Here is a 27,796-nt window from a genome sequence, read left to right as displayed (position 1 = left end):
CTGATGTACTCTTGACAGAATTTTAAAATGCACTCTTTTGTTGGATTGGCAACCCTGAGATCGGTAGCATGGAAACGTGCTACTTTTTGGGACTCTGCCAGATACTTTTTGCCTGGCTTGGCCACTGTTAAAAACAGGATACTAGGCTAGATGGACCTTTGGTCTGACCCGGTATTGGCATTCTTATGTTCTTATGACTTATTCAGGAGAAAGTCTGGCACTGGGGTAAAGGGTCATGGATTTGATACATCACTTTTCTGTGGTTACAACCAAAGTGGTTTGCTTATATTATAGGCAGGTACGTGCTCTGTCCCTAATGGGCTTACAATGTAAGATTTGTACCAAGGGTGGGGGAATAGTGTTAATTTTAATTTAATTTAATTCTTATATACCGCTAATAACCGTGAGGTTTCTAAGCGGTTTACAAAAAAGATGCATTAAAAGATACAATAAATAAAAATAAATAAGATAGGTACTTGGAAATTCCCTAACTGTCCCAAAGGCTCACAATCTAACTAAAGCACCTGAAGAAACAATTTATGAAAAGTAAAGATAAAAATATAAAGACAGATAGAGATAGAAATGAATATTCCAACAAGATGGCGGCCACTTAGGTCTTCTTCTGTGCTGTCTCCCTTGTCCTGCTTTTGTTTTTGTTTTATTTTGCTTTGTTGATTTTTCTTTTAAATTTAATTGAGTTGCCCAGGGTCACGAGGAGATACACAAGGAATTAAACCTGATTCCTCAGGTTCGCCCATTGCGCTTTCCAATTAGGCTGATTAGGGTATTTGTAGGGGGGCAGTTTTGAGGAATGTGGGTAACTGGGCTGTGGAGGCAGGTGTGGGGGTTCTTTTCTGATAATGGGGCAGTTTGAGGATGGTAGGGACAGTTGAGATGAGCAGTTTCAGGGGGTGAGTGAGAGTTTAGTTGGACATTTTGTGTGAATTTGGGCAGTTTGGGAGTGGAGCAGTTATGGGATAGTTCTGAAAGGTGAGGCAGTTTAGAGGTGGGTGGCATTTGCAAGGGAGGTTGCTTTGTGGGGTCAGTGAGGCAGTTGCAAGGAGATAATTTTGAAGATGGGATAGTTACAGGGGGGGCAGTTTTGGCAAGGTGGGGGGTCTGAATAGTTTTGGAGTGATGGGGCAGTTGCAGGGATAGGTAGAAGGTGCTGGGAGCAGTTGCCGAAGGAGTAGTTTTGGGCCACAGGGTTAGCTCAGGAATGGGGAGGGGCAGTTTGAAAAGAGCACTTTCCTAACAGCTGTTATTTTTAACAGTTTCTATGCCTCCAAAGCTGGAACTTCTGCTATAGAAAAACACAGTGCCATTTTAGGAGAAAGGTGGGGGTGGCTTATTTTTCTGGAACCCTTGGTACCATCTGGTCTATGTTCAAGCTAGATGTGTTTGGTCATTGGTTTTCCCACCATGCCAAGTATCAGGGTTGGCATAACATGGTGAGCACAGTAAGCACAGCAGGAGGGAGCCAAAGCAGCTGTGAGTACCACTCCCCTCCCTGTTGTCCCAGTCCTGTTTATTCCATGCAGACTGGCCCTTTAACTTTAAGCTGCGCTGTGCCAAAAGGAACTCTGGCGTGAATCTTGCGGCACTGCAAGACTAGTAGCATCAATTCTTTCCTGCACCTTCTGGTGGTAGAGCACAGAAGCAGCTGTGGTACTGGGGGTAGCAGAAGCAATGACTGCAGCTCAGGGTGGGTGAGGTGTGTTGGCATCTTGGGAAGGTGAGGGCCCAGAAGTGCCAGTGTTGGCAACTCCAGAGTGGGAGTGGGGGCACTAAAAGCTCTGGCTTTGCCCCTGCCAAGTTTCATCCCATTCTGTTACTTTTTTGGAAGGTTCTTTTGTGCCCCACCCCCAATCTTAACAGATGGATGGACAGACATTTTGTCTAATTCTTTCCAATTTCCATTGTGTTGGAAACCATTTAAAAAATAGACCTGTTGGGAGGCTTTGAGAGAGGATCAGAATAGAAATAAAACAAGTCAAAGAAGAAAATAAGATGAACTCGCACTTTACCCAGAGAGGATCTGGAAAAGCTGTCTGGCATAAGTGTTGTAAAGCAGCAGAAGGGCATTCAGCCAGTCAGATGGATGGTGTGGCTGATGCCCAACTGCTCCCAGCTCTCTCCCATCTCTTCTAGCTGTAAAACTGTGTTACAATGACATGGAGTTGCATAAGAATGGCTGCTAGGATCTTATGTTCCCTGCTGAATATTCTCAGTGGAGCCATTAGATGGCAGCAGTGCCTCAAGGGTTATTCACTACTTCCTCCTCACTTGGCACATTTTGTCTCCTGAGTATTTGAATGAAAAAATGAGTGAATACCAGCCAGGAATGGTTTTAAGATCGTCATAACAGGAACAATTTGTGGTTCCTGGGCTAAGAGAAATTAAATTAGAGATAACTAGAAAGAGATCCTTCTCTTATGTAGGACATGTTGGACTTGCTCTTTGGAACTCATTGTTTACTGAGTTTTATGATGGTTTTGTCTTACATAGCATTTAGTATAGGGTTACCAGACGTCAAATTTACCCGGACATGTCCAGGCATCTGGACGGCTTTTCAAAACCTGGCACTTTGTCTGGTATTTGAAAACCGTTGAGGTCGGAGCTATGACTGGAGGTCATCTGAGCATACACAGATATGACATGGTGACATCACATGCATGCGCATATGCATGTGACATCATTGCATCGCGTCCACGCATATGCAGATGCCTTCCAGATGTGGCCCTGAAAAGACGTTGTTTGGGGCCAGGGTTGGGTGGTGGAATGAGGCAGGGCTGTGGTCGGAACAGGTAAGGGCTGTGGGCTGAAGGGGGCATGAATGGGACGGGGCCATGCACCCTCTTTTTTTTTTCCTGCAAAAATCTGGTAACCCTAATTTCATAAGCATTTGAAGTTTATTTTATTCTAACAATACTATAGACCACATTGAAAATCTTAAGAAGTTTTAACGCATATTCTTACATACAGTATGTTGCTGTGATAATGAGTGATGGAGTTCATGTTATTTATACAATAGATTGATATACTGTAATGTAAATTATTTTCTTAAACGCGTAGTTTTCTAAACTGCTCAATACATTTGTACAAGCAGTATATATATATATATATATATATTTTTTTTTTTTTTGCAATTGTTTATTTATGACAAGAAAAAACAGCACAGCAAAGCAGTATATGAAGTGAAATGAAGTGACAGTTCTGAGGTTTCCACTTGGAATAGAATGCCGCCCATGGACAGAGAAACACAAGATTTGGAAGGGGGGAAATGATGGAGATGTTCTAAGGGCCTGATATTCAAAATATAACATCAGCATTAAAGTCAAATAGCGCTGGCACTAGTCTGCGTAGAATGCTTAGAGAGCTGTAGCGGAGAAAACAGCATGCGTGCTAGAGATGGCCGTAAATTGTATTTAAATGTCAAACGGATGTAAATGAGGTCATTTTATTTAAAACATTTATATGCCACCTTTGGCCAAAGCAGCTCACAGTTAACATACATAATCTTTACACATTTGCTATTCCTTTCCAACGGCGCACAAGCAAACCCTGTTCTTACCACTGGAAAAATAATGCCAGAACGTAGTTGGCTTTGGGAGGGATTAAAGAGAAAATTTCTTGTGATTTTCTCTTAAAATCTGCTGGTTTTCGTTTGTTTTGGAGTGGAAGGAAGCCAGTGCAAGCCTCTAAGCACAAGTACTGAAGGTTTGCAAGGCCGAACAAACCTGTAAGTGAAAGCACACATTGGTGCCTGTTTTCAGCTCTTAAATATAAGCCTTTCAAGTGAAAAAAAAATTGAGAAGCTTATAATTAAAAGCAAAGAAGAGCAACCCTGACGAGTACTTTGCTTTCAAGTTTGCCTGCACAATGGTGGCGCACAGTGGTGGCATAGCCAGACCCAGTATTTTGGATGGACCCTTCTACATTCTCCCTCCTCACCTGGAGATAGGTATTAAAAAAAACCAGTCAGACAGGAAACAGGAAGTGACATCAGCAAGATTGGATTCCTTAGAACCCCACTAATACATTGTTACAACCTCAAAAAGAATAGGAAAACATTCTCCTGTCATCAAATAATGATGATAAAAAGACATTTTATTAAAAAAAAAACAAAACTAGCAATATTCTATTAAATGAACCTTCAATATCTGTACTTTATTGTAGAAAATAACAGAAATGGCATTCCAAACACTAAAGCATTCAATGTCTTCAAGTTTCAAGTTTATTCATATTATTTGATTGAACGCTTTACCAAATTACAAAGCGTTGTACAAAAGGTAAAAATATGATTTTAGAGAAATCACATATACATAATTCGTTACCAGACCTACTTGGGTATTTGCTTTTTAAAGCCACGGGAAACAGTAGGAAAGAGGGGAGGAATTATATTTTAAAGAAAAAGTACATAAAAGGGAAGTACATAAGGAGGGTAGGAAGAAGAGGATTGCTGGCGGAGATGGGGTCGAATAAAAGAGCTATTAAAAATCTTAATTTGGAGATGGCTGAAATCTTCTTTGAAATAGTCAGGATAAAGCCTACGATGTTGTTCAACTCCTTGCAATAACATAGTAAATGGCGGCAGGTAAAGACCTGAACAGTCCATCTAGTCTGCCCATAAGTTATACCCATTAAAAAATACATGATTAGATTAACTTGTCTCTTCTTTGATATTTCTGGGCCGTAGACTGTAAAGTCTGGTATTGTCCTAGGTTCCAAATGCTAAGTTGCCATATAAGCTCACTCCAGCCATCCCATTGTTATGGCCAGTAACATCCTGATGCTCTATATTAGTGGAGTTTATATTGATAACCACCCCAGCCCATCCTACACCGAATCACCATATATGGGACACAGACTGTGCAGGTCTGTTCAGTACCAGATTTAGTTCTTTAATTTACATCCTTTGTTTTCTAATTAGAGATTCTCTATTTTTATCTCACGCTCTTTTGAATTCCATCACAGTTTTCCTCTCCACCACTTCCCTCGGAAGGGCATTCCAGGCATCTGCCACTCTCTCTGTGAAGAAGAATTTCCTAACATTGCTCCTAAGTCTTCCTCCCTGTAACCGCAAAATACTCTGGAGGAGAGGAGGAACAGGGGAGATATGATACCAGACGTTTAAGTACTTGAAAGACATTAATATAGAACCAAATCTTTTCCAGAGAAGAAAAAATGGTAAAACTAGAGGGCATAAACATATTTAGGTCTTCCGGTCATTTCTCATACTTCTTTTTATTCAAACCTCTTACCATTTCCGTCGCCTTCCTCTGAACTGCTTCAAGTCTTTTTATATCCTTTGCCAGATAAGGCCTCCAAAACTTAACATAATTATCCAAGTGTGGCCTCACCAGTGACCTAGACAGGGCATGAACACCTCCTTTCTTCTGCTGGTTACTCCTCTTTCTATACAGCCTAGCATCCTTCTGGCTACACCCACCGCCTTATCACACTATTTAGATGCCTTTAGATCCTCAGACACAATCACCCCAAGGTCTCTCTCTCTCTCCATCTATGCTTAGCCTCTCACCTCCCAGCACATACATAAGAATTGCCGCTGCTGGGTCAGACCAGTGGTCCATCGTGCCCAGCAGTCCGCTCATGCGGCGGCCTCCAGGTCAAACACTAGTGCTCTAAATGAGTCCAGTCTCACCTGCGTACGTTCCAGTTTAGCAGGAACTTGTACAACTTTGTCTTCAATCCCTGGAGGGTGTTTTCCTCTATAACAGACTCCGGAAGAGCATTCCAGTTTTCTACCACTCTCTGGGTGAAGAAGAACTTCCTTACGTTTGTAGGGAATCTATCCCCTTTCAACACCCTATCTTGGAGAAGGTGAACAATCTGTCTTTATCTGCTAAGTCTATTCCCTTCAGTATTTTGAATGTTTCGATCATGTCCCCTCTCGGTCTCCTCTTTTCAAGGGAGAAGAGGCCCAGTTTCTCCAATTTGTACGGCAACTCCTCCAGCCCCTTAATCATTTTAGTCGCTCTTCTCTGGACCCTTTCGAGTAGTACCATGTCCTTCTTCATGTATGGCGGCCAGTGCTGGCCGCAGTACTCCAGGTGAGGGCGCACCATGGCCCGGTACAGCGGCATGATAACCTTCTTTGATCTGTTCGTAATCCCCCTTCATTATCATTCCTAGTATTCTTTTTGCCTTTGAATTTCTACTTCTCAAATGCATCACTCTACACTTTTATTTGCATTGAATTTTAGTTGCCAGACGCTAAACCATTCTTCTAACTTTTGTTGCAGATCCTTTTTCATGTTTTCCACTCCCATCCAGAGCATTCACTCTGTTACAAATCTTGGTATCATCCACAAAAAGGCTAACCTTACCTTCTAATCCTTCAGCAATGTCGCTCACAAACATATTGAACAGAATCGGTCCCAGCACCGATCATTGAGACACTCCACTACTCACCTGACCCTCCTCTGAGCACATTCAATTTACCACTACCCTCTGGCGTCTGTCCGTCAACCAGTTTCTAATCCAGTTCACCAGGCCTCACACTTGGAATCCGACCCCACTTGTTATAATAAGCATATTGGAGAGACTGTAGTATTATTTCTGTACTGATTTATTGTTCTTTTTCAATAAAACAGACAGCATAAAATGTCTTTTTATATATCAATGTATCATTGCTGAGTATCAAAACATAAAATTTATAGCTATAATACCAAGAAATTTGCTCCATTAAGCAAAACTAATAGCAAATTTTAAGAAAAATGGAGCTTTATGTAATCAGTGGCTTTGAGGGACCCCAGGATGGCCTTTTAAAAAAACCCTTTGTATTAAATTATTTTCTGATCAAGCACAATCAAATTCTTGGGAAAAACATCAATTTGCACAATTTTCCCAACTTTAGTTTTTCTGGACAACCCTAATATTAGATGAATAAATGCTAGTGTTCCATTACATATGTGCACAAATGTCTCCTAGGTTTAAACACCCTGTTATAAGAAGGGATTGTGGCCAGAAATCCTTAATATGATCTACGGTTCAGAAGGCATGCACCCTTCTCCTAGGGTGGATGGTTATGTCAGCATTTTGTTTTCTTTCTTTTTTTTTTTTTAATGCATGCTTCTCAGGGAAAGATTTATTTGATAGTGCGTTGGTATGCTTAGGTACAGGAGACAGAATTTGGCATGCTGTAACAAGCATTTAGACGTGTATATCAATCACATGCCCACCTGAATCTGATTTTTAAAAATTGGTGTGTACGTGGCTGAAACATGAATATGTGCGCGTGGCAAAGTGGCGTGGTCAAGCCATGTTTTTGCTGAAACTAGGGCAGTGTCTCCTATTTTAGAAGGGGAATGTACTTCTTTGTCCACCGATATTAATGTTTTGTATTTACAGCTTCTGGTTAGAGAAAGCTACTCATTCTGTGCAGTGTTCCACAGGAAGGATTATTTATTTCATTTATAACCCACCTATTAACTAGACAGCTAATAAAATACAATACAAAAAAACACCCCCAACATTATTATCACATAAGCCAAAATATATATAAAAAATATAACATAAAAATAAGAATATAAGAGTTGACATACCATCAATCCAGTATCCTGTTTTCAATAGTGGCCAACCCAGGTCACAAGTACCTGGCAAGCTCCTAAGGAGTAAATTAGGTTTTATGTTGCTTACCTTGGAATAAGCAGTGGATTTCCCCAAGTCCATCTTAATAATGGCTTTTAGATTTTTGTTTTAGGAAATTATCAAAACCTTTTTAAAATCCTGCTAAGCTAACTGTTTTCATCATTCTCCAGCAACAAATTCCAGAGTTTAATTACACATTGAAGAAATATTTTCTCCAGTTTGTTTTAAATCTATTACTTAGTAGCTTAATTGTATGCCCTCTAGTCCTAGTATTTTTGGAAAGAGTAAACAAGCAATTCACATCTACCTGTTTCATTCCTCTCAGAGCTAGATCCACTAAAGTCAATGATCGTCGCTAAGGGTTTGGCGACGATCAGATTTGCTGACCCGATGCACAAAACAGTTCACCATGTGTTTTTATGCGCAATCGCTTATTCTCTGATCCGACCATGCAAATAAGGTCATTAATATTGAAATGCAATGTAAACAGAGCGATTGATATTCTAACATGGCTTCCCAATACACAAAAAAAGTGATTGCTTTTAGCGATCCAAAAAAGCGACTGATTAAGACCAGTTGCTTACCCTTACAAATTAATATATTTATAACATGCCATTCGCGTTCAAGAAGCGTACTTTTACTACTACCACAAAAGAAAAATAGACTATACTTTATGATTCTTCATATAATTTTTTAATTTTTTTCATTAGCCATAGTCATAACACAAGCCACAAAATGCACTTTTACCAGCACCCCTGGACCAGTCGCTGATTTTTGTTGCCAAAAGTCAGTGCCATTCTTGGAGAATGACTCGGTGATAAGAATCCACCAGAGTGCTCGTTTCAATATTCAAGAGCCCATTTGCATGGCAGTGTCGGAGACTTCTAGAAAGCTCGCTAAAGACCGCGATAAGCTGTTTTTGATAATCTGCCACTAAAATGCATGCAGGCTAAACGGTCTGGACTCAGTTTAGCGACCGCGTTAAAGTTTTGAAAACCTGGCCCCTCAATCCTTCTCCTGGGCAGTGACTCCTAAGTTGGAATCCTGCATCATGTAGCTATAGTTCAGGCTTCTCTTGCCCACATGCATCACTTAATTATCTCACTAGTTATTCCCATTTCTAAATCATAGGTAAATATGTTTAAAAAAACAGTGGTCCCAGCACAGTCTCTGGAAACCCCACTATTTAAAACATCCAAAGTTTGCACCCCACTATTTATACATCTCCATTGAGACTATTGACCTTTAACCCTACTTTCTGTTTTCTTTTAACAGTTCTTAATCCATAATAGGACATTTCCTCCTCTATTCCACAATTTTCTAATTTCCTTAGATATCTTTCATGAGGTACTTTGTCAAATGCCTTTTGAAAATCCAGATATACAATATCAACTCGCTCACCTTTATCCACATGTTTATTCACCCCATCAAAGAAATGTAGTAGATTGGTGAGGCAAGATTTCCCTTGACTAAATCCATGTTGGCTCTCTCTCTCTCATTAATCCATGATTATGTATATGCTCTGTCATTTTGTTCTTTATAATAGTCTCTACCATTTTGCCCGCCACTGAAGTCAGACTCGCCGGTCTATAATTTCACAGAACATCTTTGCAACCTTTTTAAAAAATTGGTATTTTTTTTTTCAATTGGTGGTGTTAGCTACCTCCAGTCTTCTGGTACAATGCTGGATTTTAAAGATAAATTACTAACAATAGCTCTGCAAGTTCTTTTTTCAATTCTATCAGTACTCTAGGATGTATACCATCTGGTCCAGGCAATTTGCTACTCTTCAATTTGTCAAATTGTCCCATTACGTCATCCAGTGTTAGAGATTTGTTACAGAGAAAATGCTTCTTGGCAGTACTCAGCTCTTAACTACTTAAACAATTCCAAAATGGGCTTGGGCAAATAAATATGCCTTCACATTTTCTTAAAGGTACAAAACTCTTTTAATAACCACAGATGTTGTTCCAAATAACAGATCCTCCCAAAAAAAACCAGTGTAGCATTTGCAGTAACAGTATAATGCAACTGAGTCATTGAAGACATAACAAATTGTGAAGTTACAGAGCGCAAAGATGGATTCACCCCCTTAATCCCCCAATGTTTTTACACCTTTCAAAAGTGATACAAGCAAAGGGCATCAGGCACTGACAGATTTAGGAAAACCTTCACATGTATGTGTCTAAAATGGCTGCTGAACATGTATGTTATGAAAAAACAGCATACACATTTATGTTGACCCCCATTGATGCTTGTAAAATGGATGCTCCAACTATCCATTTCTAGAGGTATTTCAGAACAGGCTCTGCGTCTGTAAATCCTGTTTTGAAATACTAACAGAATTTGACATATTCCGTCCTAGATGTGCCATTTTCAATTTGAATGGTCTATGTAAAATGAGACTCTGACTTGCCTGCTGGGATTAGAATTGATCAGTTGTTAGAATTCTCCTGAACGAAGATCCTCTGTTCTTAGAAGCTGTGCCTAAGGACTGTCAGCTGCTTTAAAAAAAACAGTTCTCAGTGTGTCTTTTCAGCATCTTTTGGTCTTTGCGTTTTAGTTGTATCGTGTTGTTAAATTTATTCTGCTTCTTTCTGCACAGCAGGCATATCTGTGGGAACAGCAGCAGAGGATTCAGCAGCTCAGAAGGCCAACCCCTCTGGATGCCCTAGTGGTACCTGGTGTGCATGCTGTCCATAGGCCCCTTTCAAGGGCGCAGTCCTCCCCCGCCTCCGCCACACTACCCCTACCTGTGCAAGAGCCTCCTGCCAAGGTGACGCATCCTGTGCCAGAGCAGCCTGCCAAGATCCGTTTCACTACAGGTATCTGTGAAAATGTGGATGGGGGATGTGAACAAAGCAAGGGAGAAGTTTTTATTGTTTGTTTTTTGTTAAAATCCATTGTGTTACTTTATCCTATGACAAGCAGGCAGCTTATTATCACATATAATGTCATCCATGGAGCCCAGTATGTACAGTGTTAAAAGTGAACTGTCACTTTAAGTTTTAAGAAATTTTGCAACTGCCCGCACCACCCGACGTAGGTTCGTGGTTCCTCAGTTCTTCATTTTCTGCAGAACGAAGAAGTACTTTTTTCTGGACTTCATCCAATTGGCATTGCCTTCTACCCGTATCGTTTTTCTACCTGGCCTTTTGCTGTTGTTTTTTCCTTACTTTGATCATTTGCTGGGAGGAGAGAAGCTGATATGCACGGACGGGTAGAGGGACCTTGGGGTTATAGTGTCCGAAGATCTAAAGGCGAAAAAACAGTGTGACAAGGCAGTGGCTGCTGCCAGAAGGATGCTGGGCTGTATAAAGAGAGACGTAGTCAGTAGAAGGAAGAAAGTGTTGATGCCCCTGTACAGGTCATTGGTGAGGCCCCGCTTGGAGTATTGTGTTCAGTTTTGGAGACCGTATCTGGCGAAAGACGTAAGAAGACTTGAGGCGGCCCAGAGGAGGGTGACGAAAATGATAGGAGGCTTGCGCCAGAAGACGTATGAGGAGAAACTGGAAGCCCTGAATATGTATACCCTAGAGGAAAGGAGAGACAGGGGAGATATGATTCAGACGTTCAAATACTTGAAGGGTATTAACATAGAACAAAATCTTTTCCAGAGAAAGGAAAATGGTAAAACCAGAGGACATAATTTGAGGTTGAGGGGTGGTAGATCCAGGGGCAATGTTAGGAAATTCTACTTTACGGAGAGGGTAGTGGATGCCTGGAATGCGCTCCCGAGAGAGGTGGTAGAGAGTAAAACTGTGACTGAGTTCAAAGAAGCGTGGGATGAACACAGAAGATTTAGAATCAGAAAATAATATTAAATATTGAACTAGGCCAGTTACTGGGCAGACTTGCATGGTCTGTGTCTGTGTATGGCCGTTTGGTGGAGGATGGGCAGGGGAGGGCTTCAATGGCTGGGAGGGTGTAGATGGGCTGGAGTAAGTCTTAACAGAGATTTCGGCAGTTGGAACCCAAGCACAGCACCGGGTAAAGCTTTGGATTCTTGCCCAGAAATAGCTAAGAAGAAAAAATGTAAAAAAAAAAATAAAATTTTAAATTGAATCAGGTTGGGCAGACTGGATGGACCATTCGGGTCTTTATCTGCTGTCATCTACTATGTTACTATATGGTATTTGTTTTCTTATATAAAAGAAAATAAATAATAATATAATTTATTTTTTTTCACTTGGGCCTTTCAGCCCATGTTATTCTTCAGTGAGATTTTCCCTCTATTTCATCATTAAGTTTAATTTTGCCGCCGCAATTTTTCCGTCCATGTCGAAACCATTCACAGGCTTTAAAGTGCTGTCAGTGTTAGCGGCCTGTTTAAGTTACTGACCTGCATAGCTGGTGTTTGTAGTGTGTGGGCCCTGAATATTGTGTTGACACCTGCATGCACTGTTCCACCTTATAAAAGCACTCCCTAAAAGCTCGTCTCATACAGCAAGAGAAGCTCTTCGGTTCGGCTATGGACATCTGAAAACACTCTGAGCCGGCGATACCAGTGGTACTAGCATCGACATCAGCATCGGATGAGATTCCAGCATTGGGGAAGCCAGCTAAGAAGCCATCTTCTTCTTCCCAGCAAGTGTTACAGGCCTCTGCAGCATCGAGTCTCTCGATGCAGGCCAAATGCCACCACCATTGCTCTCCATCTCTGCAGGTTGTGTCTCCTTTAGGGAGTGCATCCTCCTCGAGGACACCCACTCCTGGACACCCTGCCACACCGATGGCACCGGCTGTTGAGTTGAATACCGGTGCAGCTCTTCAAAGAGCAACTCAATGAGTTTTTCAGGAGGGAGATCAGTGACATGTTTAAATTACATGAAAAGTTGAAAGAGGACAGATTCAAAACGAATGCTAGGAGGTTTTTCCTTACCCAGTGTGTGGTGGACACCTGGAGTGCGCTTCCGGAGGGCGTAATAGGGCAGAGCACAGTACTGGGGTTCAAGAAAGGATTGGACAATTTCCTACTGAAAAAAAGGATAGAGGGGTATAGATAGAGGATTACTGTACAGGTCCTGGATCTGTTGGGCCGCCGCGTGAGTGGACTGCTGGGCGCGATGGACCTCAGGTCTGACCCAGCGGAGGCATTGCTTATGTTCTTATGTACATGTGACACTAGTGCTAATATCAACTCCCTCAGTACCGCCCCAGCCTAAGCATAGCACCTCGAAGCCATGGGGTACTGATTTCCCTCCAACGAGGCATTTGTCTAACTCTCATTGATCTGCCAGTAGACAACGATGCTCTCCATCTAGGCATCGATCCTCAATATCATAGCGACGCTCTTCATCGAAGCATTGATGTCCTTCTTTGACACATCAATGCTTTGCATCAAGGCATCGTCTACATCACATCAATCCCATGTTTCCAGGGATAAGAGAACTTCCTGTCACTCCTCTTCATCGGATCAGTACCAAAGACATCAAGGAGCATCATCTTATCGTTCTCCTCCACATACTTCTTCTTACAGAGAGTCACCTGGGGTTCCTGCAGTTGATTCTGATTTCTCATGTCACCATACTGACTCTCAGTGTGAGCCCACTTTGTCTGCCCCTGAGTCATATGGCAAACCTTCAGATCCATCTCCTCCTCCTCCAGGAAGATTTCCTGCTGAAGGACTTTCTTTTACTAAATACATTAGACAGTTGGACAAGGCCCTCCCTGTCAGATTAGAGACTGACACTGAGCCCAGGGCAGAGCTCCTTGATGCCTTAGATTATGAGAAACCTCCTAAGGAACTTCTCAAGTTACCTCTGCTTAATCTTCTTAAGGAGGCCCTGTTTCAAAACTGGGAGACTCTCTTCTTTCTGTTACTGCAGCCCCAAAAAAAATTGATTCACTCTACAGAATAATTTCATGCCCTGGATTTGACAAACCGCAACTACAATACCAATCGTCACTTGTGGAGTCTATCCTTAAAAAATCCTTCAGTACCAAGGTTTACGCTTCTGCACCACCAGGACGTGAGGGTCGTACTATGGACAAATTTGGTCACCTTCTCTAGCAAAACTCTATGTTGGCTAATAGAGTGCTTAATTACAACTTCTACATGTCACTTTATTTTTAACATCTTGTAAAGAAGTTGGCTGAGTTTGATCAGAACATCTTGTGGATTTTCAGCAGGCCACATACAGTCTTCTACAAACCAGAAAATATATGGCACGGACAGCATTCAATGCTTTTGAAATGTCATCCAGAGCATTAGCCATGTCTGTTGCTATGAGGCGTCTTGCTTGGCTATGAGTCTCTGACATGGATATTAATCTTCAGGACCGTTTAGCCAACATTCCATACCTGGGGGAAGAACTCTTTGTTGATAGAATAGAGCAGGGGTAGGGAACTCCGGTCCTCGAGAGCCGTATTCCAGTCAGGTTTTCAGGATTTCCTCAATGAATATGCATTGAAAGCAGTGCATGCAAATAGATCTCATGCATATTCATTGGGGAAATCCTGAAAACCCGACTGGAATACAGCTCTCGAGGACCAGAGTTTCCTACCCCTGGAATAGAGGCTGCTACTGAAAAGCTGACTCATCATGAGCAAAATTGGAACTTTTTGAATAGATCAAAGACTGAGTCAACAATCCTAAGTCTGTTCCAAAACCAGCTTCTTATTCTTACAAGAGACGATACCCTGCAACATCCTCTTCTTCCAAACCACCACCATCACAAAAGAGACAAAAGCAGCAACGACCTCAAAAGCCCCAGACCTCGGCTCCTCAAAAGCCCCAGACCTTGGCTCCTCAAAAGCCAGCTCAGTCTTTTTGACATGCTTCTAGAAAGCATGGCCACCATATCTCCTTCTCAGCCTCTTTTTCAACCTATCGGAGGTCAACTGTAATTATATCATCGACAATGGGCTGTCATCACTACGGACTCTTGAGTCCTCAAGGTCATCATGGAGGACTACTTACTCTATTTCATAATAATACCTCCAAATTACCCTCCAAGAGAGTCCTCTTTCACATCACAACAGATGTCCCATCTTCTTCAGGAAATCGAAGCTTTGCTTCAGCTAAATGCCATAGAAGTAGTTCTTCCTTCTCAGAAAATCAGGGTTTCTACTCCAGGTATTTTCTAATTCCAAAGAAGACGGGAGGTCTTTGACCAGTTGTCGACCTCCAAGACTTAAACAAATATCCAGTCATAAAAGTTTTGCATGCTATCTTTAGGGACTGTATACCCTCTTCTAGAATGAAATGAATGGCTATGCTCTCTAGGTCTCAGACGCCTACACACATCTCCATACACCCTGCTCACAGGAAGCTTTGGCACTTTCATGTAGCTCAAACAACATTTCCAGTACAAAGTTCTGCTATTCGGCTAGCTTCTCCAAGAGTATTCACCAAGTGCTTAGTGGTCGTGGCAGCAACCCTGTGCATTCAAGAGTTTCAAGTATTTCCATATCTAGATGATTAAGTGATAAAAGCTGCCTCACCTCAAGATATGCTTTCCATAACACAGTTGACAATAACATTTCTTCAACAACTAGGGTTCGAAGTCAACTTTCTAAAGTCTTAACTTCAACCATCCCAAAAACTGCAATTCATAGAAGCCCTTCTCAACACTGTTCATCTACAGGCTTTTCTACCTCAACAGCTTTGCAAGCACGTTTTTCTTCTACAAACCATTTCAGCCAGACAGATGATGTGGCTCTTGGGACACATGGCATCCACAGTCCATGTTACCCCCTATGCAAGGCTCTATCTCAGAACAGCTTAGTGGACCCTAGCATATCAATGGTCTCTGGCTCTCGATCCTTTCTCTCAAAAGATTACAATCACCTCGCTTCTTCGTCAATCGTTTCAGTGGTGGATGGATCCGACCAATCTTTCCAGGGGTCTACTATTTCACATCCCTCCACATCAGAAAGTGCTCACTATAGACATGTCCATGTATGCTTGGGGAGCACACCTGGACAATCTTCACACACAAGGTCGCTGGTCTGCACAAGAGAAAACATTACACATCAACCTATTAGAGCTGATTGCTATTTGAAATGCTCTAAGAACTTTTCAGAGCAGTCTTTCCAATCAAATCCTCCTAGTTTGCATGGACAATCAAGTAGTGATGTATTACATCAAGAAGCAAGGAGGAACCGGCTCTCTCCCTCTCTTGTCAAGAAGCCGAATACATTTGGAACTGGGCGATTGCTCAAAACATATTTCTCAAGGCCATATATGTGCAAGAGTCACAGAACACTCTAGCCGACAAAACTCAGCAGATTTCTTTGACCGCATGAGTGGACCCTCAACTCCAAAGTACTGCACAACGTTTTCTTACTTTGAGGAACTCCTCGGATAGATCTGTTTGCCTCTCCCCACAATCACAAATTGCCTCAATACTCTTCAGGCAGTATTCTCCTCAATGTCTGGAAGCAGATGCCTTTCTTCTAGAATGGACAGACATGTTCCTTTATGCATTTACACCAATTCCTCTCATTCTCAAGACCTTGGTCAAACTCAAACAAGAGTCAGCCACCACGATCCTAATAGCTCCTCAGTGGCCAAGACAACCTTGGTTCTCCCTTCTACTTCAGCTGAGTTGTCAGGGATCCAGTTCCCTTGCAAATCTTTCCATCTCTGCTCACTCAGAGTCAAGGGTCTCTTTTACATCCCAGTCTGAAATTTCTACACCTCACAGCTTGGTACTTCTTGGCCTGACTTCAGCAGATCCTAATCTGTCTGACATAGTACAAACCATTATAGCTACTTCTAGAAAGCCCTCTATTCAGCAATGTTATCAACAGAAGTGGTCACATTTCAATATGTGGTGTACTCTCCACCACCAAGATGCTCCATCTTCATCTCTATCATAAGTATTGGATTATCTTCTCCATCTTTCCAATTCTGGCCTAAAAACTACTTCAGTCAGAGTTCACCTCGGTGCTATTAGTGCTTTTCATGCTCTTGTCAACAATAAATCTCTGACCTCTCATCCTCTTATTTCCAGGTTTATGAAGGGACTTCAATTTCAAACCTTCACTCAAACCACTTCCAGTTGTCTGGTATCTTAATATAATCCTAGCCACCATTTGAACCAATGGCTTCTACTCAACCTCATTTCTTACTTGGAAAGTGGTCGTCTTGATTTCTCTCACCTCTTCCCGTTGAGTGAGTGAACTTCAAGCATTGGTGTCAGATCTACCATTCACAGTATTCCATCATGATAAGGTGGTTCTATGCACTCATCCTAAATTCCTCCCGAAAGTGGTCATGGAATTTCATTTCAATCAATCCATTGTGCTACCAGTTTACTGCACAAAGTCTCATGATCATCCTAGAGAAACAGCTCCTTCACATGTTGGACTGTAAATGTTCCTTGACTTACTACATACAACGAACTAAATCACATAAGACTTCACCTCAACTGTTCATCTCCTTTGATCCTAACAGATTGGACAAACCTGTAACCAAAAGAACTATTTCCACATGGCTAGCGGCCTGTATTTCTTTCTGCTATGCTCAGGCTGGGCTGCAGTTCGAGTGTCGTGTAACAGCACACAAAGTCCGAGCTATGGCAGCATCAGTAGCTTTCTTATGTTCCACTCCCATTGATGAAATTTGCAAAGCAGCTACTTGATCCTCAATTCACACATTCACATCTCACTGCTGTCTAGAATCTTATTTAAGATGAGATGGTTGTTTCGGCCAAGCAGTATTACAGAATTAATTTTCTTCTTAATAGCCAACTCTCCCTCCATCCCATTTCATAGTAACATAGTAAATGATGGCAGATAAAGACCCGAGTGGTCCATCCAGTCTGCCCAACCATACATGCTCCATAAATTAATTTAGTTTAAATGGTCTTTTTTTCTTAGATATTTCTGGGCCAGAAACCCAGAGCCCTGCCCAGTAGTGTGCTTAGGTTCCATCTACTGGAGCTAGGGAGTCCCACATGTGAGAATATGCTGCCTGTTTGTCCTAGGATAAAGCACAGTTACTTACCGTAACAGGGTATTATCCGGGGACAGCAGTCAGATATTCTCACATCCCTCCCACCTTCCCTGGTTGGCTTCTTGACTTGCTTACTGATCTGAAGAATCGTGAACCTATGTTGGGCGGGAAGGCACTCACAAGTGCAGTGCGAGCAGTTGCGAAGTTTCTTGAAACTTAAAGTGACAGTTCACTTTTAACACTGTCCATACCAAGCTCAGTGGATGACGACACCCCACATGTAAGAATATCTGCCTACTGTCCCCGGATTACACCTGTCAAGTAACTGTGCTATTTGTCACACTTCTGTGATCTGTCTGATGGAAGAATTATCCAGTCATAAACAAAATTTAGAAAGAATTCTCACTTGGCTCGCATTTCTACTAAAAAAAATTCCTGTTATAAATGAATAGGAATCACTAGTCAATGCCTGACACAAACTTAAATGGCCATTACTATGTCCAGTCGATCACCAGGTCCTTTACATCACTAGTCTGTCATCCATTAACATTTTTTTTTTTTTTGCCTATAAATTTCTTGGGAAAAGCTAGAGACCTGACATAATCCTGTGCTTATTAACAGCATTAGGGATTTTGTCTGTATTTCTCTTTCAGTTGTGTCAGTCTCTCACACTGCTTTAAACTTTCTGTCCTTTCTCAGAGTGTACTTTGCAACTGTGTGTGTTATGTTCATACTTTACACTACAGGCATGAAGGTGATATCTGCATTTAGCGCAAATTAAGTTTGGGGATGGTTTTATTAAACTTATTTGTTAGAGCATCTCAAGCCTACTTTATTCTTCCACTGAATATCAAAATTCCTATACCAGGAATGAAAATGGAATCATAAACAAAGCACTGATATTGTATAAATGTTAGAAAAATTTCTCACTGATTTTTTTCCTACTGAAAATTCCTCCTACAAATGAAAAGGAACCAGTAAATGCTTGACAAAAGCTTATGTAGCTGTACTCTGATCAATCATTGCTTCTTTTACATATCATTAATGATATTAATTTATGTTAAATCTTTAATTTATATTTCTTTAGCAATCTCACCAGACCAGTCCAGAACCTGTGGTGGACAGGCACAACCCACAGAATCTGGACTGGTTTAGGAAACAAAATTTGCAGGTAAGACCTAACTTCTCCTTACGGCTTCAGATTTTAGGTTTTAACTGATAAACACAGATTAAAATATCCCCTAGTACAAAAAAATTAGGACTTCTTTTGCAAATCTGCGGTACAGATTTCTACCATAGGCCAGTGAGGTAAATGCTCCGACGCTCATCGGAGTTCTGTGAGCGTTGGAGCATTTACCTTTCCGGCCTGTGGTTGAAACATCTACCACAGCTTTATAAAAGTCAGCATTAATTAGCTAAATAGCAGGAAAACATAATTTCCCCTAGTTCTGTCACTCACCCTTGGCTTGTCTTCTATACTTCACTCGTTTTTTGTTATTTTTCTGTGCTTCTAAGCAACACAAATATGCATATTTGATTCCACTGAAAAGGCATCCTGAACTAGTACCCATGACATAAAAACCCTGAAAATCACAGATGGTTTTTGTACCCTAATTAGCTGGAGAATAAACACCTAAAGTTACAATTGAAGAAGTGAGTTCCAAAACCTGTTAAGTACTAAAAGCTCTTATTCTCATTACATACCCAGATTATGGCACATCATCCCCCCATCCATTAGATCACTAGACAGTCTTTGGAACTTCAGGAAAACCATGAAAACCCAAATATAACCTGAATTACCACCACATTCTCCATCAACAAAGATACACCCATCGCTAGGAAAGCTATGTTACCTCCATGTTATACCTACACTGTAAACACTGCAATTTAATCCATCCTATGCCTACTAAGTCTGTATTTTAAGTCTGTATGTTATGTTTTTACTGTAAATGCTGTAACCTAAACCCCCTTGTCTATACTGTAAATGCTGTAAAGTCTGTATTTCTCACTAAAGTTTGTCCTACCCATACTATGAATGTACTCCTGTAACCCGTTCTGGGCTCCTTTGGGAGGACGGGCTAAATGAATAAATAAATAATAAGATTTTATTTTCACACTAGTGTTTAAGCCCGTTAGATTAACGGGTGCTAGATGTCTCCTGCTTTTGAACTTGGGCAGGGGCAGAGGCAGAGCCGGGGCGGGAGGGAGTGACGGTGGGAGAGCAATTTCAAAGCCTCAGCAGCGGCGGCTCCTTGACCAATCCGCGCTTACAACGTCCCCACACTTGTGGTCTGGCTGGCTCCCCCACCAAAGCCCTTCGCAGCGGCAGCCCCTCCCGCATCCGTCCCCACGTCCCAAGCCTCTCCGAAGACCGGCTCCCACGAAAATGGTACCCCTCTGTCCAAAGCCGTGGCAGCAGCCTCCCTCAAGACACATTTCAAATCTGACATATTGTAATCACAAAACAGAAAATAAAATTATTTTTCTTACCTTTTGTTGTCTGGTCATTATTCATATCATGTAGGGGTCCCAGGCTATGGTTGGCTTTTGATAACTCGCTTGCCAGGGCCCCTTCTTTCTTCTTCCCTCCCTCCATCCCTGCAGCTGAAGACAGGCACCTCCCCCCAGTGGTCTGAGACAGGAGGGAGCAGTTAGGAGAGGGTCTGAGGGCAAAGAGGGGCTCAACAGCGCAGAACCACCTTTCCTTCCCTCCCTCCATCAAGTGCAGTGCAGCTCCACCAATGTTAAAAGGAGCCGCGTCGAAATCGGAGGCCTGCCACTGCTGTAGCACATTCCCCTCTGCCTTGGTCCCGCTCCTTCTCTGACATATGGGACCGCGGCAAAGGGAACGTGTTACGATGGCGGCAGGGCTCCAATTTCAAAGCAGCTCCTTTTAACATAGGCGGAGCTGAACTGAAGGGAAGGAACGGTGGGGCCGGGTGAGGAAGGCCGCCTGCTAGGTAGGGGGATAACAATGGCGCTTATGCTCAAGCCCCCGCCGCAGCTCCTCGATCCTGGTGCGGTTCGAGAGAGGAGTCGTGGCGGCGGCTTGAACATAAGCGCGATTGTTGTCCCCCTACCTAGCCGCGAGGCTGCGGCGGGGTTTCCATGGCAACCCGATTGCGGATCTCAGTGTAGGGCCGGGTCTGGCGGCACCGTGTAGGGCGGAGGCGGGACCTCAGCACTGCACCTGTGGAGGGGATTGACTGGTGACATACAACCCGCGCATGCGCACTAAAAAAAAACGGGACAGCTCAGGGAACACGATTTTTTTAGTGCGCATGCGCGTCTACTATTTTATTATATTAGATAAGAAAATGTTTGTCACTGAATATTAGTGGGGGAATAACCTAATGGTTAGTGCAGTGGGCTGAAAACTTGGAGAATGAGGTTCAATTCCCATTGCAGCTCCTTGTGACTGGGCAAGTCTCTTAACCCTCCATTGACCCAGGTATAAAACTAGGCTTCTTTTACAAAACTGGTAGTGAGTCCTGGCGCGGTAAATGTGACACAGCCCATAGGTATTGAATGGGCTGCGTCACATTTGCCACATAGGACTCACTACCGTGGCTTTGTAAAAGAGGCCCTAAGATGGTAAGCCCACTAAGGACAGAGAAGGTACCTGGATATAATATGGAAACTGCTTTGGTTGAACACCAGAGAGGTGGTATATTAAATCCATGACCCCCTTACCCTTACAAATAAATGCCTTTTAGTGCAAATTTCACACATCCTATTGCTATCTATAAAAGTAGTTTGTCTTAGGTATGAACTAATTTTTGAGAAAAAAAAAGTATTTAAACAAGGTTTTGGAATGCTCCTCTTCCGTTAAACCTCTAAAAGTAGAAGACTTGAAAATGGTTCCTATTTTTTTATGCAGTATAAATTATTGCGGTTCAAAGAAAGGAAGCCTAGGGATAAGGCTCAGAGTTAAAGCAGGAGATGCAAGAAATCTCTCCCCTTTTATACCCTTCCTATTCCCTTCCATCACCTCTATCTATGACCACCTTGTTCTCCCCCTCCTTGGGCTTTCCTCAATACCAATATACATTTGTATTTTTTGCACTCCAGGTATCGTGTATGACTCGGTGATGCTGAAACACCAGTGCTCCTGTGGAGACAACCGTAACCACCCAGAGCATGCTGGGAGAATCCAGAGTATTGTGTCCCGCCTGCAGGAGCGTGGATTACGCAGTCTTTGTGAGGTAACTGCCCCACCCCAAGGAGCAGGCCACATGGTCAGACTGCAGCCACTGGGGTGTGGCAGAGTGCAGCAGATCCAAGAGGAAAATATAGTGGTACTTTGTATCACCTCTTCCCACCCCTCAAAGTAAACAGAGTTAGTAGTGGAAGGGGGGAGGAGGAAGGATTTAGCATTAGCACTTACAACATTTTTTGGGGGGAAGGGTATTACCCTCTTACCCCAAAGTACATCTGTAGGGAAAACTAGGGGATCCCCATCTTAGACTGGAGAAGATAGCACATGCTTTTACCTGGAACTGGAGAGGAACTTCCTAGGATCATTTCCAAACCATTAATTTTGAAGCTAAATCCTGACTCACTGCTAGAAAAAGAAGGAACAGTACTGAGAAGTGGCAGAAATTTTGGTGGTAAAATTACCCTGATGACATACGTGAGCTGCTGAGATTACACAGTGTTCCCGTCTCCAGATAGCATGGAGAAAATAAATATTTGTGATCTGAGAAACGCATGTACTTATGAGCAAGCGGGATGAAAATATCAGGCAGTAATATCACTTCTTGGCCACCTCAGTGTGCAGGGTTTAAGCTGAGACTGAGAATCTGCACAGAATATTTGGAGGGGAGGTGGGGGTAGGGTTGTTTAAAATCTTGCCCTTGGACCCCACTGGAGATGCAATGCAAAAGGGTTAAACCACCTGCTTTAGAAAGAAAAATCATCTTCAGATCAGATAATCAGTCCACTGGTCCCAATAATGGAGGTCTGCTTTTCTCCAGGACTGATTAGACTATCAGACCAATTTATTTTATTTATGTATTAATTAGGATTTGTTTACTGCCTTTATGCAAAACTTTTACAAAATTTGTGTTCAAGTAGACCTATTTTTGTAAAAAAAATAAATTAAAAAAATCTGTGTCAGGAATATAGTGAAAAGAAAAGCATTTTTTTGTGTGTGTGTGTGGGGGGGGGGATGAGCAGATTTATAGCATTAAGGTAGAGCATCTGACATTCAATACAGAGCTGGCGATTCCTATTTTAAGGAATGTGTGTGTACTCACCTGCATACCAAGATACAGAAAACGAGACTGGTCAGGTGATTCTTGGCCTCCATGACATCTGAAAATTTGTTGTGGATCAAATTCAAAATCCAAAAGAAGCAAGTAGCATATTTCCACAAATATATTTATTGAATATATGGATCCCCTCTGGAATTAATCTTCTCATAATCTTCATAGACCCACTGAGATACCTAAAATTGCACCCAAGTATTCCTTTGTCATGATTCTCATACAATCAAGGTTTGATAGAAATTATTTTGACAAATATTTCAAATGGAAATCCATTAAGTACAAAATAAATTTGAAATTAAAAATCAGTACGCTAGTTGTGATTGCAAATCCAAATCGGTCAACAAATGATTTTAAATTGACAATTGGCAGAGCAAGGTATTATTGTTAAATGTAATTTTCACAGGACAGGATTACAGACTAATACTAATCCATCAATATTGATGTTTGGACTTACAAATTACAAGTTCATATAGGTCAAGAATTAATATATGAATAGGGTTTACAGACCTTGGTAGCTTAGGCTTGAGTTTAGACCTTACCAGTGTTATTGACCATCACAGTAATAAATCTATCAATCCTAAGATTAAATCAACATCCATTAACAAATGATTTTTGACTTCATAACCGAAAAAGATACAAAAATTACTTGAATATGTGATTTCAAATATAAAATCAAAATCGGGATAAATGAGCGATTCAAATAAAAATCAAAGAATGATTTTAAATCATTGTTTCAACTTACTTGCTTTGAAATTATACCTAACATTTTATCCAACCAAAACATCTTCGGGGGCACAACTGCATATTTATTCACCATCACTTCCTTCCCTTTGAAAGTAGACTAAACATGGGGGCAGCCGGTAACTTTCTGTGCATCCTCTTCATAGTTTTGCTGAGCTGTGCAGGAGTCCTCTGTATGCCCTTCTGCCTCAAAATTGCAATTAAAACCATGATGTTGAATCACTACCCCTGCTAGTAGGAACACACACAGCGGACTCCCACACAATTGGATCCAGAGTCTACTGCCCAAGTCTTCATACTATTTTTATTACTTTTCTGTTTCCTTAATATTTACTACTACTACTATTTATTATTTCTATAGCGCTGAAAGGCATACGCAACACTGTACATTCTAACACACAATACACAGTTCCTGCTCAGAAGAGCTTACAATCTAATTTAGATAGGACATTTCAGGGTTGGGGAGATTATAGTATGTGATCACCCTGTCAATATATATGTCTGTCCCCTGCTTTCCAATTCATTGTCCTACCAAAATTCTATAACACATTAGTGTGTCCACAAGGATCACAAAAAGTGCAACAGCTAATAACAGCAAATTAGCCCAATTTTGCTCTTTAACAATTTCAAATTCCCACTTAAAAAAAAAACCCAAAACCCCACCGAATGGAGGAATAGCTTAATGATTAGAGCAGCAAGCTCAGAATAAAAGAAGCCATTGTTCAAATCCCGTTGCTGCTCCTTGTAATCTTGGGCAAGTCACTTAATCCTCCCTTCCTATTGTACTTCCCTTAAAAGTCTTACTGTTCTATAAATTTTATGGATTCCCCCCATCTCCTTCTGTTTAGAGATCCGTGTATTTAGGTTTAGAGATCCGTGTATTTTGCAAATACACAGGTGCAGTTGTCAACCCTGAATATTTTTTTGGTTGGGCATTCAATTTACAGCAATTTTCTGGATGCACAATGACATTATATGACCACATTTTAGTTTTCCATCATATCCACACCCAGTGGTGTAGCAAGGGTAGATGGTGCCCCCCATACCCTCCTCTCTGCTCCTGCTCCTTCCCCACCCCCTATACCACATTCGTGCTCCCCTTTCCTGCCTTTATCTCTTAAAATCTTTGCCAGCGCAAGCAACTTCTCCGGCCTGCTGCTTGCTTTGGCTTTTCCTCTGAGGTCACTTCCTGACCCCGGAACCGATTTCAGAGTGGAGCCAGGCTGGTGTGAGCAGCAGGCCTGAGAAGTTGCTCATGCTGGCAAATATTTAAAGAGGTACAGGGTGGAGGGAAAGGGAGGGCACGAGTAGGGGGGGAGGCAGAGAGGTGCTGGCACACCTACCAAGACGCACCTGGGATGGTGTGCCCCCTCCCCCCTTTACTACGCCACTGTCCACACCCCATCTTGCTTCAGTTTGGCCCCTCCCTCCCTGCTGAGGCACCGCCAGCCAATCCAGTATGGCACAACATGGCTCTGGTATTTTTACACAGACATAGTAACCTTTAAAACAAAAACTAGGCCCTAAAGTGCAACAACTAATAACAGCAAATTAGCCCAATTTTGCTCTTTAACAATTTCAAATTCCCACTTAAAAAAAAACAAAAACAAAACCCCACCGAATGGAGGAATAGCTTAATGATTAGAGCAGCAAGCTCAGAATAAAAGAAGCCATTGTTCAAATCCCGTTGCTGCTCCTTGTAATCTTGGGCAAGTCACTTAATCCTCCCTTCCTATTGTACTTCCCTTAAAAGTCTTACTGTTCTATAAATTTTATGGATTCCCCCCCATCTCCTTCTGTCACCAGTATGTCTGTATGTAATTTTCCTGGATTTTTTTTGTTTGTTTTATATTTTGTACACCACTTAGAAGTATGATAAGCGGTATAACAAATTTTAAATAAACTATTATGTTGGGTTTGAGGATCATAAGAGAATTATTTTGGGGCTACCTTTTTTGAGTTTTGTATATAATTCCCCCCCTCCCCCCAAATGTTTGGGAGATATCCTGGTGGTGAAGAATAAGATGAGTTGAGCCACAGGCATTTTTTCATATCATTGCATGTCTGTATTTCAGAAAGTAGGCTCCATTACTCGGGGGGGGGGGGGGAGAGGGCGGAGACTTCTGGGGTTTTTATTCTTCTTCAGTAGGGCGAACCGGTCCTGTTTTCACCGCACTACATGCAGGGAAATGTAAACTACATCTTCATGCATGCAAGAAAGGATCAGGGCATGTTTAGTGGTCAATCCTAGTCATCTTCAAAGCATCTTTAAAAGGAAACGGGATTAGTTTTGAATCTTTTAGGTGCGGAAGAGGGGAAAATTAGCTCACCCCTGTTTCAGTAGTAGCTGCTGGTGAGTTACATTCAAGTACAAGTAGATATTTCCCTGTTCCTGGAGTCTTGCAATCTAAGCTCGTGCATGACGCAGTGGAGGGTTAAGTGACTTGCCCAAGATTACAAGGAGCAGCAACGGGATCTGAATTAGAGTTGCATGGGGACAGAAATTCCACCCGTCCCCGCCAGGATCCACTCCGTCCCCACCCATCCCCGTCCGTCCCCATAAAAAGCAGCAATTACTTCTGACTTGATCATTAATTCCACAGTTTCTTTTGTGTTTGCGCTGCTGTTTTCCTTGTGGAATCTCTTTGGTGGAACCCTTTTTTTGTTTTCTGTTCAGGTAATTAACTTATAAACACCCTCTTTTACTAAGGCTGACTTGTCCATTATATAATATGGACGAACCCTGCTTCCAAAGCCTTCCATCCCCGTGGGGGTCCCCATGGGCCAGAGGGGGGTCCCCATGGGAGTCCCGTGGGTTAGGAGGGGATTTCCATGATCCCCGTTCCCGTGCAGACCTTTAATCTGAACAATGGCTTCCTTTATTCTGAGCTTGCTGCTCTAATCTTTAAGCTATTCCTCCATTCGGTGGGGTTTTGGTTTGTTTTTTTAAGTGGGAATTTGAAATTATTAAAGAGCAAAATTGAGCTAATTTGCTATTATTAGTTGTTGCACTTTACAGCCAAGTTTTTGTTTTAAAGGCTTACTATGTCTGTATAAAAATACCAGAGCCATGTTGTGCCATACTGGATTGGCTGGCGATGCCTCAGCAGGGAGGGAGGGGCCAAACTGAAGCAAGGCAAACTGTGCAGCATCTGAATCATGGTTCTTGTGACTTTTGATTTGGATCAGTGGAAGCAAATATTAACAATGTTTAGGTTTTTTCTTTTGGCACCTTGAATGTGTCCTTTATGTACCGAGGTGTGACAGTGAATAGTTTAGCGGGTGATTGCACCAGCAGATGGGAACACCAGAGGGTCCGGTTGGTTAAGAGTTTAACAAGCTCCTCTCTTATTCTGACACGACTGGCCCTGTACATTCTCTCTGCCTCTCTGCTGCCTTTTCTTGTTTTCCTCCGTTTTCTCTTTGCCTTTCCATAGCTTTTGGTCCTTTTTCCTCTTTTCATTTCTCTCTTCCTTTCCTCTCTTGCTCTGGATTAAGCCTCACGCTGCTGAAGCCGGTGTCCTGAAGGCTGCCCCCTTTTCTTCCTGCCTCAGTGTCTGCGCGGGCGGAAGGCGAGCCTGGAGGAGCTGCAGTCCGTGCACTCAGAACAGCATGTCCTGCTGTACGGTACCAATCCCGTCAATCGACTGAAGCTGGATAACAGGAAGCTTGCAGGTGAGCTGAAGGGGAGAAAGTGGCTTTCTTTAACAGTGTGTGTTGAACAGGAAACTTGGGCGGATACGGGAATCCAGTGAATCTGGAATCTGTTTTAATACTTGGGATTTAACTAGGTACTTGTGACCTGGGTTGGCCACTGTTGGAAACAGGATGCTTGGCTTGATGGACCTTCGGTCTGTCCCAATACATGGCAACTCTTATGTTCTTATTCTTATGACAGGAGGAGGGGGGAGGAAAAAAAGAGCGCTAGCTTCTTTAGACAATCAAACCCGTTCATCTGTCCATTTCCCCTTTCCATGGCAAACGCCACAGATCTGAGGCAGCTGTCTTACCCCAGGTCTTCTTGTATTCTGTTACTGGCCACTTTGTTTTCATCACCCTTTCTGACCACCCTTTGTGTACAGAGACTTTAGAACAGGTGAGTTACGAGGCACGGGCATGGGCTGCGATATGATCCTGAAGGAGGAGGGGAGGGGAGACTGCTCCCCACAGGAACCAGTGGATGGCTCTAGATGACAGTTGCCCACAAGGAATGCCAAAGATAGGTTCAGCAGCACTTCCTAATCCATGCCTCCCTAGTCCTGCATCT

At 42.3% G+C, this 27,796-nt stretch overlaps 1 protein-coding gene across 8 annotated transcripts in view; it reads left to right on the top strand.

The window, feature by feature from the left end:
• HDAC7 (histone deacetylase 7) overlaps positions 1-27,796 on the top strand; it is a 543,111-nt gene that overhangs the window by 459,453 nt on the left and 55,862 nt on the right. For 6 of the 8 annotated variants that reach the window (XM_033936587.1, XM_033936586.1, XM_033936589.1 and 3 more), the window contains 3 exons: positions 10,220-10,439; positions 21,590-21,723; positions 27,084-27,204. In XM_033936587.1, coding sequence (XP_033792478.1) covers positions 10,220-10,439; positions 21,590-21,723; positions 27,084-27,204 — 475 coding nt within the window. The remainder of the gene's footprint in view (positions 1-10,219; positions 10,440-21,589; positions 21,724-27,083; positions 27,205-27,796) is intronic. The other 2 variants (XM_033936585.1, XM_033936584.1) reach the window with 1 other exon arrangement.

The sequence above is a fragment of the Geotrypetes seraphini genome, chromosome 3 (genome assembly GCF_902459505.1).
Source record: "Geotrypetes seraphini chromosome 3, aGeoSer1.1, whole genome shotgun sequence".
NCBI classification, from domain to species: domain Eukaryota; kingdom Metazoa; phylum Chordata; class Amphibia; order Gymnophiona; family Dermophiidae; genus Geotrypetes; species Geotrypetes seraphini.
Note: the sequence above shows the minus strand (reverse complement) of the source record. Positions and strands in the feature narration are given on the sequence as shown.